Source organism: Sphaerodactylus townsendi, linkage group LG12 (assembly GCF_021028975.2).
Source record: "Sphaerodactylus townsendi isolate TG3544 linkage group LG12, MPM_Stown_v2.3, whole genome shotgun sequence".
NCBI classification, from domain to species: domain Eukaryota; kingdom Metazoa; phylum Chordata; class Lepidosauria; order Squamata; family Sphaerodactylidae; genus Sphaerodactylus; species Sphaerodactylus townsendi.
In genome coordinates, this window is record NC_059436.1 from 54,420,788 (window position 1) to 54,434,691 (window position 13,904).

General features: G+C 47.8%; 1 protein-coding gene across 1 annotated transcript in view; it reads left to right on the top strand.

Annotated features, from left to right (window-relative positions):
- The window catches only part of GPR107 (G protein-coupled receptor 107), a 78,103-nt gene that overhangs the window by 58,119 nt on the left and 6,080 nt on the right, over positions 1–13,904 (top strand). The window contains exons 15-17 of the mRNA XM_048513210.1: positions 3,393–3,442; positions 4,711–4,794; positions 6,879–7,003. Of these exons, the coding sequence (XP_048369167.1) occupies positions 3,393–3,442; positions 4,711–4,794; positions 6,879–7,003 (259 nt within the window). The remainder of the gene's footprint in view (positions 1–3,392; positions 3,443–4,710; positions 4,795–6,878; positions 7,004–13,904) is intronic.

The window sequence follows — 13,904 nt, forward strand, 5'->3', positions numbered from 1 at the left end:
GAGTAAAACTTTGATGTGCGTCTCTTGATTCACTGGTAATATTTACCTTAGTTTGTATGTGAATTAGAACAAATCTTGTTCTTTACTCAGAAACCCTCTTCTGCCTGTCAGTTTTAGCTCAGTAATTGTTCCAGGCCTGGGTGGGTTTACATTCAGCCCCAGATCCTATCCCTTCAAACTCTGTTTATGTTCTTCTTTTTAATTTTCCTCTGGGAATCCAGTGCAGTGCGGGCATTAGGAAAACTGAACTTGTGACGGGCGGGTGAAAAACCTTGAGCGTGTGTGTGTGGGGGGGTGGGGGAGCTAGCCTCCCAAGATATCTATCGCAAAGTGTTACCAGAAAAGGTGACGGGAAAGCAGTGAGCCACACAAGCCCAACAGCTTATGCACATTTTGACTTAATGCTGGCTTGGTGGGACTCTTGAATACTTCCTTTGAATCCCAGGGGCTGTTGTAAAACCAATCAGCTATGAGTATATGGCCAGAAACCCTTCTCTGGGAGTGAAATTTGCACAGCACCTTTCCTGAATTAAGGAATGTCCTGCCTTGGACTGGTATTCCATTTTCTTTGCTTGTCTGTCTGCACTGCGCCCCTAAGTAGAGACAGGTTTGTTTGAGAAGTAAGGAAGTGTTGAGCTTGTCTGTCCAAAGGACCTTGGCCAGTCAGGAGGGCTCTCTGTCTTTCTCTCCCAGAGGAAATCTCAGGAGGTGAAGCTGAATCAGGAAGCCCCCGAGCGTTTCTTGCTGACTCCTCGTCTCTATCTAGGAGATGTGTAGCCTGATAAACAGTTTTTCAGGGTGGCAGAAAATGTGGAAATGCACGGACGTTAACTGACAACCCAGTATTGTACCCGTAATCAGGACTGAAATAGAAACTGATGAAAAGGATGTACTTGTGTCTGTCTAAAGGTAATAGGAATCCTACAAAATTGTGACATTTGGGACCAAGCTAAATGTGACACAGGTGCATGGAGAGTTTCCTGATGATCTCCTCTCCCTCCTTTTTGGAAAAGCAGCATTGGAACCAGAAAATGGGGGAAGGGGCAGATTAATCTTTCTTGTCCCACTGTCTGTCTACTGGGATCCCCTTACCTGGCTGTTTTCCCACCTGCAGGGATTTAAAAATGCAGACTTCCCTTGCTGGCCTCTTTCCCAATAGTGACATGATGGGTTTCAAGTGGCCGATGGGATCCTTAAGTGTGGGGCATGAGGAGGTATCATTTGAAAATCTGCCTTGGAACATAAGAACATAAGAAAGAGCCTGCTGGATCAGACCAGACTCCATCTAGTCCAGCACTCTGCTACTTGCAGTGGCCCACCAGGTGCCATTGGGAGCTCACATGCAGGAGGTGAAAGCAATGGCCTTCTGCTGCTGCTGTTCCCGAGCACCTGGTCTGCTAAGGCATTTGCAATCTCAGTCAAAGAGGATCAATATTGGTAGCCATAAATCAACTTCTCCTCCATAAATCTATCTAAGCCCCTTTTAAAGCTATCCAGGTTAGTGGCCATCACCACCTCCTGTGGCAGCATATTCCAAACACCAATCACATGTTGCGTGAAGAAGTGTTTCCTTTTATTAGTCCTAATTCTTCCCCCCAGCATTTTCAATTTATGCCCCCTGGTTCTAGTATTGTGAGAAAGAGAGAAAATTTTTTCTCTGTCAACATTTTCTACCCCATGCATAATTTTATAGACTTCAATCCCTTCCCCCCCTCAGGCGTCTCCTCCTCAAACTAAAGGAGTCCCCAACGCTGCAGCCTCTCTTCATAAGAGGAAGGTGCTCCAGTCCCTCAATCATCCCCTCATTGCCCTTCTCTGCACTTTTTCTATCTCTTGATATCCTTTTTTGAAATGTAGCGAGCCAGAACTGGACACAATTACTCCAAGTCTTGCAGTGCAGCACCACTGCTTTATATATAAGGAGCATGACAGTCTTTGCAGTTTTATTCTCAATTCCTTTCCCAATGATCCCAGCATAGAGTTTGCCTTTTTCACAGCTGCCATGCATTGAGTTGACATTCCCATGGAACTATCAACTAAGACGCCCAAATCCCTTTCCTGGTCTGTGACTGATAGCACTGACCCCTGTGGCGATGTATGTGAAGTTTGGATTTTTGCCCCTATGTGCATCACTTTACATTTTGCTACATTGAACTGCATTTGCCATTTCTGAGCCCACTCACCTAATTTATCAAGGTCCGCTTGGAGCTCTTCGCAATCCTTTGTGGTTCTCACCACCCTACCTAATTTGGTATCATCTGCAAACTTGGCCACCACGCTACCCACCCCTACTTCCAGGTCATTTATGAATAGGTTAAAGAGCACTGGTCCCAAAACAGATCCTTGGGGGACACCACTCCCTACATCTCTCCATTGTGAGAATTTCCCATTTACACCCACTCTTTGTTTCCTGCTTCTCAACCAGTTTTTAATCCATAGGAGGACTTCCCCTCTTATTCCTTGATTGCTGAGTTTTCTCAATAGTCTCTGGTGAGGAACTTTGTCAAAAGCCTTTTGGAAATCCAAGTAGAACAATGTCCACTGGTTCCCCTTTATCCACATGCCTGTTTACACCCTCAAAGTAAGTTTGTAAGACATGATTTGCCTCTGCAAAAGCCATGCTGACTCTTTCTCAGCAGGTCTTGCTTTTCTACATGTTTTATAATTTTATCTTTAATGATAGATTCTACTAATTTACCAGGAACAGATGTCAAACTGACTGGCCTGTAATTTCACGGGTCCCCCCTAGATCCCCCCTAGATCCTTAGAGGAAGGTGCATCCGGTTAATAGAAGTTACCAACGGGTACTGAAGCCATAGCTTGTGTGACTGGATTTGCACACAGTTATCCCATATGGGAGTGAAATTTGCACAGCGCACTTCCTGCAGTGTGGAATGTCATGGCGCAGGCAGGAATTTCTTCTTTTGCTTGTTTCCGTCTGGTTTCCGTCTTCATGTTCCTGGTCTGACCTGCAGCATTGTTTGCAGGGTGTCCTGTTCTGTCTGACCTGGCTTTTGTATACTTTTTTTTTTGTAATTTGCCCTGAGTCTCAATGAGGAAGACAGGCTATAATTAGGTAAATAAAAATAAATGAGATTTGCTGTGCAGATGTCTCTAACCGTTACAGGGTGCTAGCATCCTCTATGCAAGGTGTATGATGCGGGGGAGTAGTCAGAAATTAAGGCCCCCTTTTCCCCTGAAGCAGACCAGAATCCAACTGCCTCATTCTGCGTATCGGCCTGTCAACCTCCAGATAGCACAGGTGCACTGCATTGAACATTTGAAACGTGCTAGGTGAATGCTAATTGTTGCAGTCGGCATGCTGCCATGTTTGCAAATAGCTTCTGTCTCTAACCTTCTGTTCTGGGTGTTCTTTTTTTTTTCTCCTACAGCTGCCATTAACCTAGCAAAGCTGAAACTGTTTAGACATTACTACGTCATGGTAAGGACCTGTCTGGCTCTTTTTGGGGAAGGGAGGATTGGAATGTATGGTACTTCTGGTTTATGCCTAATAAAGGTTTTTGGATTGGATTGGGAAAGGGGGGTGTTTTGGAAACTGTTAGTCCCACCCACTGCAAAATTAAGGCTCCTCCTTTAAACCCTTATTGGTGAAGGTGCTTGGGGTGACACTTGTGATTTCTGACTAGCCTTTCAACCAGCAATCTGAATGCCCCAACCCAAGCTCCCTGCACACGAGGAGGGAGAACTCCAAATTGTAACCCCTCATCCAGGAAAAAACTGTCCCATTTCATTCTGTTGGTCCTGCAACCTGTACTTTATTCTTGACTGCTGGCTGCTCCATTTATATCCAGCCACTGTGTCCTGTGGAACTTGAGTCAGCCTGGGGCTCCCAGGAGGTCTTTCATGCAGACCTGCTTGGCTGCTGCAGAGTTGCTGTGCCCCACGCCCAGCAGTTCCAGTGCTTCTAGCACCCCCTCTGTGTCCTGTGTCCTTCCTGTGTACCTGATCTTGCCTACTCTAGTTCAGATCCTTCTCCTGGATTGTACACTGTCACCAGGGGTGGGGGTGGGGGGCTGATATTTCTAAAAAATCTTTCCAGGCAGCATGGCAGGTGCACTTAACACTGGGGTCCTGACTTTCTTACCAAAAAGAATGGTGCAGGGTGGTGGTCTTCATTTACACATGAAGCATTCAACTTGCTGAATCTGTGCAACTGGTCAAGGCCCGGATCACGGGGATCTCTTGGAAAGCCTCTGTGATGAGTAGATGTCTTCCCAGTGCTTTTAGATGTAATTTGGGGTTTTTTTGGCAGGGGGAAATTAGGGGGAGCAGTTCCATTAGTAAATTTGCACATTCCCCAGCCTGGTCTGTGGTAGGCTGCTTCGGTATACCATATAGGGGTGTTATTCAATATTCAAATCAGATAGTCTGAAGTTCCTTTTGGACAGAAGAATATGCCTGTCTGATAACCTGTTCTGTGGGGTGTTGCCTTCCTCTCTACCTTTGGAGCACGACAGAAACATAAGCGGCTCTGTCAGTTTAAGTAGCAGGTTTGTCCGTTGAGGTATCTGGTGAACACTGATCCATGTTCCCATCTGTTCCACCCCAAATAGTCACAAAATGGCACGAGGGTTGCAAGACATTCCTGGGTGGCTGATCCGTTGCAAGATCTAATTTCTCTGCCAAACAGCAGGGTTTGTGCGTGAGGAGCTCTGACCGCTCAGTCCTGTTCTCTTCCTCTGCCCACAGATTGTGTGTTACATTTACTTCACACGGATCATTGCCATCTTCATCAGGATTGCTGTTCCGTTCCAGTGGAAATGGCTTTATCAGGTACTGGTATCAGCTGCACTCCTCTCTCAGGAAAAAAGACAAGCCCAGATTTAAAAAAAACCCAGATGTTCAAATGTAGCAGCCCTCATGGAAACTCGCCATACTTCGCACAGATATGGCACATGTCGCATTTTTGCTGTGCAGGGCTCAGGATTCTGCCTCTTGTCTTCATGGCTGTAGGGTCAAGTCAAGTCATTTTATTTACAGTCAGCGACCAGTAGTACAAGATCAGGGTACATCAGTTTCAAGGTACCATTACCATAGTACCCTGTTTCCCCGAATATAAGACATCCCCTAAAAATAAGATGTAGTAGAGGTTTTGCTGAAGTGCGAAATATAAGGCATCCCCCGAAAGTAAGACGTAGCAAAGTTTTGGTTTGGAAGCATGCCCGACGAACAGTACACAGAAAAATAAGACATCCCCTGAAAATAAGACGTAGCGCATCTTTGGGAACAAAAATTAATATAAGACACTGTCTTATATTCGGGGAAACACAGTATATATATAGACAAAAGAGTACTAGAAGCACTATTCAAAATGTTACATAATCTATAATCTATAATAAGAGTACTAGAAGCACTATACGAAATATTATATAGTCTATGGTATTTGCAAGAAGGAATATTTGCGACACTAATATAATTATTATTGTACTTATACACAGTTGGTGGCTGTAGGGTTACATATATCCATGCGTACTGAAAAGTAATGGCTTTATTGATTTTTAGAACACACCCACACACGTGAAGTCCTTCAGGCATTAATCAAATGCAGCAGAAAGGGCCCAGGAAAGGCCTTGGAACCGCAGCCCTGGGGAGCTAGTGGAATTCAGCCTGCCTCTTCTGCTTGGTGCTGGCAAGCTCGATGGCTTCATTCTTTGCCACGGGAAAGGCCATTTTGATAGAATCCAGTCTTAAAATGGAGGACTAGCTCTTGTCCTGCTCCAGATTGAAATAATTTTGCCACGTCGTCTTACTTGTTCTTACTTGTATTGCACAATGGTATGCTTGCTGTGGTAGTCGTGGGGCAGAGGGTGAAGCAGCACCGTGAAGCCTTCTGTCAGGAGGCCTGTCTTTAGGGGTTTGCTTATGCAGCTCTCAAATTGCGCAGGGGGGAGGAGGAATAGGTTAAATGCATTTCTAACTGTCTTTCCACTGTTTCTGTAGAAGCTTATGCAGTACCAGGTGGTGCTCAAGGTCACTGCCTGACCATCTCATGTTATCTTTTTTATGGTAACTTTTAGGCGTGCTTTCCCAGGCTGGGGTGTGCAAGCTGTTTTAACTACTGGGTTTTGTGCGGGCAATTCTCAGTACTGGCTTTAGCCAGGGTAGATCCAACACGAATAAAACTACTGTTCTTCAACAAGAGTTTGCGTGTGTTTTTGGGATTCTGACAGTGATCAGCTGGTCCTCTAGCTTCTGAGAAATTAGCCCAGGTCCGTTTTTAATCCATCTATCATGAGAGCTAGAACCAGGCTTGGGAAATAAGAATAGGAATTTCACTCCACGCCTGGTACCACGTTAGGCGGCTTTCGGGCAGATTTGCCACATCAAATGAATTAAAAGAAATTAGCTTTAATAACTTGTTGTTGTCAGAGGTGGGGTGGGAAATCAAGTTTTGAGGTTACTTTAAGGCTGTTTTAATTGTTATATTTTACTGATGATGTTTGATTGTGGTTTTTATGCTGCCTAGAGACACAGGTATGAGGTAGGATATAAATACATATAAACAAATGAAATAAAAGCAGACCCTGGGGCTGTACCTTTATTTTTTTAAGTGAGAGGAAAAAGATGTAGCGAGTTGCAGCCCAGCATACAAAGTTCTTGTTCTGCGCGCTCACAGTCTGATATTCAGTCTTTGGCATCTCATGCTAAAGGGTCTGGGGTAGCAGATCTGTGGTGGGAGGAAGGGCTGATCCCTTGGAGAGCTGCTGCTAATTGGAACACAGAAATGGCCTGGCTTGATAGGACGTGCCTTCATACATTCATGATGGCTTCTTGGCAACCCCACTAGCGTGGGAAGGTGTGGTCCTTAAAGCAACTTTTATTTTTTGTCTCCTGTTTCTTTGTTTGCTTTGCCACAGGTCCTGGATGAAATGGCCACCTTGGTGTTCTTCATCCTCACTGGGTACAAGTTCCGGCCGGCCTCAGACAATCCTTACTTGCAGCTCTCTCAGGACGACGAAGACAACTTGGACATGGAAGCTGTGTAAGGGACCTTTACCCTCTTGTGTTCAGGGCCGCTTCCCGCACATTCAGAAGGGCTTGCGGGAGCTCACAAGTGGGTGGCAATAAGGGACTTCAGCGCAGGCAGAATGAGGCGTGTTGATAGACAAGGCCCAGCCTTGTCAGATACCCCACTCTGTCATCTGTTGGGCCGTGACAGTGAACACACTCCAGTCTTCCTACAGTTCCCTTCTGTGCCTCAGAACTCTGAGGGTGTTGAACTCATTTGTTATGATACGGCATAAATGACTTGGTCGGACCAGGCCAGGGGTGGGGAGGGGAGGGGAGGGGGGATGCCTGGACTGGTGGGCCCGCAGTAGCGTGGAGTGGCCAACTTCACTACGGACCAACCTTACTACGGACCAGTCTTCGCTGGTGGACTCTGAAGAGGAATCTCAATCAAGGGAAGGTCTTCCTTCCCCCACAGCAGATACAAATCTTCACGGATGCGAGCCTGCAGGGTTGGGGAGCTACTCTGGGGACCCAGATCACCCGAGGCACCTGGTCAAACAAACAGGCAGGTCTTCCGATCAACATCCTGGAAACACGTGCGATACTCTTGGCTCTGCAACACTTCCTACCTCTGGTCAGGCATCATCACGTGTTGGTCCGGACAGACAACGTGGCTTCCAAATATTACATAAACAATCAAGGGGGATTTCGGTCAACGCAGCTTCATCGGCAAGCATCCCTAATCCTCTCTTGGGCGGAACAGCATCTTCTGTCCCTGCAAGCAGCACATATCCGGGGATGCCTCAACACCAAGGCCGACTGGCTCAGTTGACAATAGGTCCTGGAAGCAGAATGGTCCCTCAATCGATCCATCTTCCCGGAGTTAACCAACAAATTCGGCACTCCACAACTGGACTTGTTTGCTACTGCGACCAACTCTCAGACCCCGGAATTCATGTCTCGTTTTCGACACCCGAGAGCCACGGCAGTCGACACACTCTCAGCCCCCTGGCCAGAGGGCCTTCTCTACACCTTCCCTCCAACACCTGTAATACCCAGGCTGCTCAGAAGGATCTCCAAGGAGAGAGCAACGGTCATCATGGTTGCTCCCTATTGCCCGAGACGGCCACGGTTTTCGACCCTGAGGGAACTAGTGGTGGCCCAAAGTACCCTCTTCCCCTGGTTCCAGGCCTCCTGATGCAAGATCCTGTCTATCACCCCAATCCAGGGGGGCTGTGACTGACTGCGTGGCTCTTGAGAGGTGGCTCCTGTTGAGGAAAGGCTACTCAAACAAGGTGACTGAGATCCTGCTGTCTTCACGACACCCAGTGACCAAGAGGATCTACAATGCTTCCCGGCAGACCTTTCTTGATGGTGTCTCCCCAGTCTTGTTTAACTTATTTATTAATAAGTTAATAAATTGGCCAATTGGCCATGCTGGCAGGGGCTGATGGGATTTGTAGTCCATGAACATCTGGAGAGCCGCAGGTTGCAGACCCCTGACCTAGACGTTAGACATTCCCTGAAAGCCTTTATTCTCCGGACGGAGGATATTAGGCAGGCAGGAAGCCTCTTCATCAATGTCTCCCCTCTAGCCTTGGGAGCCCAAATGTCAACTGCGGCAATCAGCTCAGCTCTCAAATCTTGCATAGTTGAAGCTTACAAAACAGGGGACTTACCTGTGCCACCGGGCATCATGGCACATTCTATTCGGAGCGCAGTAACCAACTCTGCGCAACCAGGCTTCTGTGGAAGAGATCTGTTGGGGTGCTGTTTGGTCATCTTCCAAGTTCATCAGGCATTATAAGATTCAATCCTGGTCAGTGGCTCAGACAGCCTTCGGCCGCAGGGTCCTGGATCATGTTTCTTCCAACTAACAATGTCCCACTCGTTAGGGACACTGCTCTAGGAGGTCCCACAGCAGATGTCCTCCGCCTCCAGGAGAATGGCCCATTGGACTCTTACCTGAAGGGTCCTCCTCCTGGGGGCAGGAGGACATCTGGGCCCTCCCTGTCCCATTAGTTCTGTGTATATACTTGTTCTTATGTTCTGTGTTGAGCTGTTACTCATGTTTAAGTGTTCTTAGTCACTACTAGGCCAAAAGTGTACTGGCCAAAATGGCGCCCAGGCTCAGCACAGGAAGTTTGTTTTTTCAAGTTCCTGCCTCCCGGAGAAGGGGTGGAGAATAACCCACATCAGAGGTCCTCCTGCCCCCAGGAGGAGGACCCTCCGGGTAAGAGTCCAATGGACCGTTCTCCCCGAGAAAGCGTTCTGTTTTCTTTGCTTTTGGCACAGATTAATAAGGAATGGTGGTAAAATTCCTAATGGAGCATTTCTCTCCTCTGCCTGGTCTGTGTGGTTTCTTCAGGTGTGTAGTTCACACACATCTCTGCGGATTCCTTCCTTTTGTGTGTGGTCAGTTCTGCTGTTTCCACATGGGATGCGGGAGAGCAATGGATGTCATTTTAGTCAGCGTTGTAGTTTTTGGTTCTGGATGCCCATGCCTATCCAAGTTTCCTTTCACCATGGGAACAGAGATAGCCCAGCCAAAAGGAACCAGCCCCTTTATTGTTGGGTCGGGGGGTGGAGCAGGAAGCCCTCTGAAATAATCTTCCTCGGCAGCTAGCTTGCTGGGTGGTCTTGGCCCAACCTCTCTCGTCTGCGGTAGCCGGTCCTCCTCCTCTTGCCAAGTTCCACTTTGTTTCTGTCATGCCGCATTGCTTCAGTCGCACGGAGAGACCCGAGCAGGACCGAAGGCTGGCAGCTGGCAATGCCTCTTTCCTTCTCTGGGCTCTTGGTGCTCTGCTGGCATCTGACTCACTGCTGATTCACTTGATGTCTCCATACGGACCGAGCAGAAATCAGAGAAGAGGTTTTGAGGCCTCCTGGGGGCTTTTTACCCCTTCGTTGCTGGAGAGGGAGCTCTTCCAGTGGATGCAGGGGTAGCAGGCTCAGCAGCAGAGCCACGGGGAAAGTTGGGCAGAAGTCTCTGTTCTCAGAAAGTCTGTGAGAGGAAGAGGAGAGAAACACTCTACCACAGCGGTGGCGAACCTTTGGCACTCCAGATGTTATGGACTACAATCCCCATCAGCCCCTGCCAGCATGGCCAATTAATGCTGGCGAGAATCTGGAGATGGGGAGCTCTCCGCCCTGCTCTTCCCAACACTTCCAGTGGAATGATGCTGCTGGCCTACCTTTCAGGGCTGTAGGATAGTGTTTGTTGTGCTGGGCCGAGTAGACCTGGGTGCCAGACTTTCATCCGGTCTTGAAGCTCACTGGGTGGCCTTGGGCCCGCTGTTCTTCCTCAGCCCAGTTTCCTGCCTCATGAATGGGATGGAGTTGCAAAATGCTTGGCGCCTTGGAGGATAGGAGGGGTATAAGGGCAAGGAATAGCAGCTGTCAAGAAAAAGTACCTGGTGGCATTTGAAGCACCAGAGGCACTTGTCAGTTGGTGCCAACTACTTTTTTTCTTTTGTTTGTCCCATTCAGGCAAAATAAAAGGGCAGATTCCCTCCTTTTAGAGGTCTTATTTTAGGAGACGACAGCATAAACGCTACTCGTCAGAAGTAAAATGATATAGGCCAGGCTTCTGGGTAATTGCCCCTTTTCACCAACTTCACTTTTCTTGGCGGCAAGCTTCCACCATGTCTTTTGCTAAGCAGGGGGATAAAAGTATGTTTGGGGTTTTCTGTTCGGTTGTTCCCAGATGCTCCTTTCAGGCTATGCAGGAAAGATCCCTTGGCAGCAATTTAGGCTTTTGGAAGTCCATCTGACTCAAAGAGCATCTAGTATCAAGGCTTATTCACATTCCAAGCTGTCTCTTCGCGGTCCCCCCGCCCCCCCCCCCCCATTTCAAAAAACAATTTTTCCCTCGAGTATTCAAAAGCAGGAAGTGTAGAGTGGGCGAGGCTTGTTGGTGCGCTCTGAGCCCTGAGTGATCACGAGCAACATGCCAAAGACAGTGGGTTGTGTTTTTTTAAAATCCTGGGTTGCTTTGGTGTCATCTGTATTTCCTCATTATGAGGAGTAGGAAAAAGGGAACGTGTCCTTCATGGTTGACTGTTCTGGTGCTGGCATGTATCTTCCTCTGCAGAAACTGGGAGTGGGTGGGGAGCAACACTGTGATTGGGGGTGGGGTGGGGTCACATAATTTGGTCCGATGGTTGTGGTAGGAAGTGCCCCGTATGGTTTTCAAGGGAAGAGATGAACAGAGGTGGTTTGCCATTCTGGCCTTCCTGTGAGGAACAATCTAGGTCTGTGGTGGTGAATCTTTGGCACTCCAGATGTTATGGACTACAATTCCCATTAACTATTGGCCATGCTGGCAGGGGCTGATGGGAATTGTAGTCCATAACATATGGAGTGTCAAAGGTTTGCCACCACGGACCTAGATCGTTCCTCGGTGGTCTCCCTTCCAAATACCAACCAGGGCTGACCTTGCTTAGCTCCTGAGATCTGATGAGATTGGACTAGCCAGGGCCATCCAGGTGAAGCCAGAGGTTATTTGCTATGGACTGCCTCTGGATAGTGGCCCAGGGCGTCCGGCTTCATTTCTGAGATCTGAGGTCACAAAGGACCCTGTCAGTTTGCTTCAATACGTATCTTTAAAAGTGGACTAAACACACTTAGGTGGAATTGGGGATCGGCTCTGAAAATGAAACGGAAGCTCCTGTTTTAGCAGCCATTAATTTTGGAATAATAGTAACTGTGGCCTTTTGCTCCTTTGTCACACTTGTGGAAGCGTGTGGCTGACCACTGTTGGGACTGGGATGCCAAACTAGTTGGGCCTTTAAGGAATCTGTTAGGATTTCACCCAGATTTCAGCTTAAGCCAGAGCTGCACAGTTGCAATGATGCTGCCGTCTTTGATTCCTTTTGGCTTCCAGTAATCAAAGGGGAGCCCGCAGAGCTCCTTCCTTGTCCCACAGGAGTGGGATTTGGTGTCGGCACAACAGGAGGGCACCTGGCTGCTTCCTGCTCGCCCTCTGGGTCCTTAACTGGGAGAAGGGGAGCTCTCAGCTGGAGCTCATTCTGAGTGCGATGCAGAGCTTATGCAGAATAGTAAAAATGCAGAATGAATTGGTGAAACCCCTGTCACGTATGCACCAACTCGCCTGTGCCAAAATCACATTGTGGGGTCACTGCATCGACTGCAGCAGTCCCTTTCAATTACCAGCATAGCCAATCACAGGAGTAAGTTAGCACGCCGCATGGCCCTTCCTGGCGGAATCATGTGAGCTTTATCCTTAATATGCCTCCCCACTGGCATATAGAAGCTGTTCTTCGGTGGCTTCCATGTTGCCACGATGCGATGAATTAGGCCAAAGGGGTTCTCTGCCCCATGTCACCTGCTTTTGAAGCCCCCTATTTGCCATTTGGGCCAGGGGGATAGGGCACAGCCCCCTCATAGGCACTCTGAATTATTGTTGTTGTTGTTATTATTATTATTATAATATTGATACAAAAACAGTTATACACAGCAAACAAGATCAATATGCTGGATTTTGTATTATATCACACGTCGGACACTTCCCAAGCATCTAGGACTGTGTGATGTATCGACGAATAATGCGTGCAGAGCCGAGTAGGGTGGCCTTTTGCAGCTGACATATGGTGATTTTGTCAGCGCCAATTGTTTCTAAGTGCCATCCAAGGTCTTTAGGCACTGCACTCAGTGTGCCGATCACCACTGGGACCACCTTTACTGGTTTGTGCCAGAGTCTTTGTAATTCAATCCTTAAATCCTCGTATCGTGTAAGTTTTTCCAGTTGCTTCTCATCAATTCTGCTGTCACCAGGAATTGCAACATCAACTATCCACACTTTCTTTTTTTCCACAATCGTGAGGTCAGGAGTATTGTGTTCCAAAACTTAAACCGCCCTCCCCCAGAGGGCTCAGGGGGAGCCTGCTTTGGCCCCTCTTGTCCTCTTGCTGCTTTGGCCCCTCTTGTCCTTAAGTGCCTGGCATAAGGTTTGCAAATTACCTCTTTTTTTTTGTCTTGCAGTCAAACCTTGATACATGAGTTAACTTACCTTCAGCAACTGAACCGCTTAATATTCAGCTAATGGTTGAACAAAACTGTAATATGACCGTTGAATTTCCCGACACTATTAAATGTTCCTTTGAAGTTACAGGCCATTTCAGTCTGGTTGATAATTACTCATTCCTCTTTCTCTTTTCTCCTCCTACACCCCCACCCCCCAACCCCGCTGAGCCTGCTAGAGGCTTTATAAAAATTTTAACTGCCCTTTCTACTTTAACATCTTCAAGTAGTTACACGTTTTGATTATGCATGCCCTCTCAGCTCACAAATGTAAGGAGGGTGAGATAATTTTCCTCCCCCCAGTCTTTCCACCCCTTCCAATTTGGCAAGCGATTTTTCTCCTCTGTTGTGAACCAAACCGAGATTGAGTGCTGTTTTGATTGAGTGTGCCTTTTCGTGTCAAAACATGTTTCCACTCAAGTGTCACTGATGCCGGTGTGGGTCTTAAAACAGGCTTGGAAAGCTGCGAGCCCAGCTCGGAAGATAGCGTGCGGGGTCCTCCCTGCTGATTTAATGGAGCAAACACTTACAATATACAGAGTCCTCCTCTGGTTGCGTGGCATTCAGCATGCCAGTGAGGAGGCTGTGCTGGTGTGGAATGTGGTGCCCGTTCTAGAATGTGGCCTGCTGATCTTTGCTTTTTGTAATTCCTGCTCTTGTAAGAAGCTGGTTTTGCAAGCAGCGTTGAGTCCAATTCTGCCCCCCCCCCGCCCCCCAGTCTGAAAAAAAATTGTTCAGGGCTGTGCAGAAGGCAGTGTTGATGGCAGAACAGACTTACCAAAGTTTGAAGACCAGGTCAAGGTTGCGGCGGGAAGGTGGGCTCCAATCCCCACTCCATCAGGAAAGCATTTGGGGGCATTGTGGGGTTTCCAGGCTGTATGGCCGTGTTC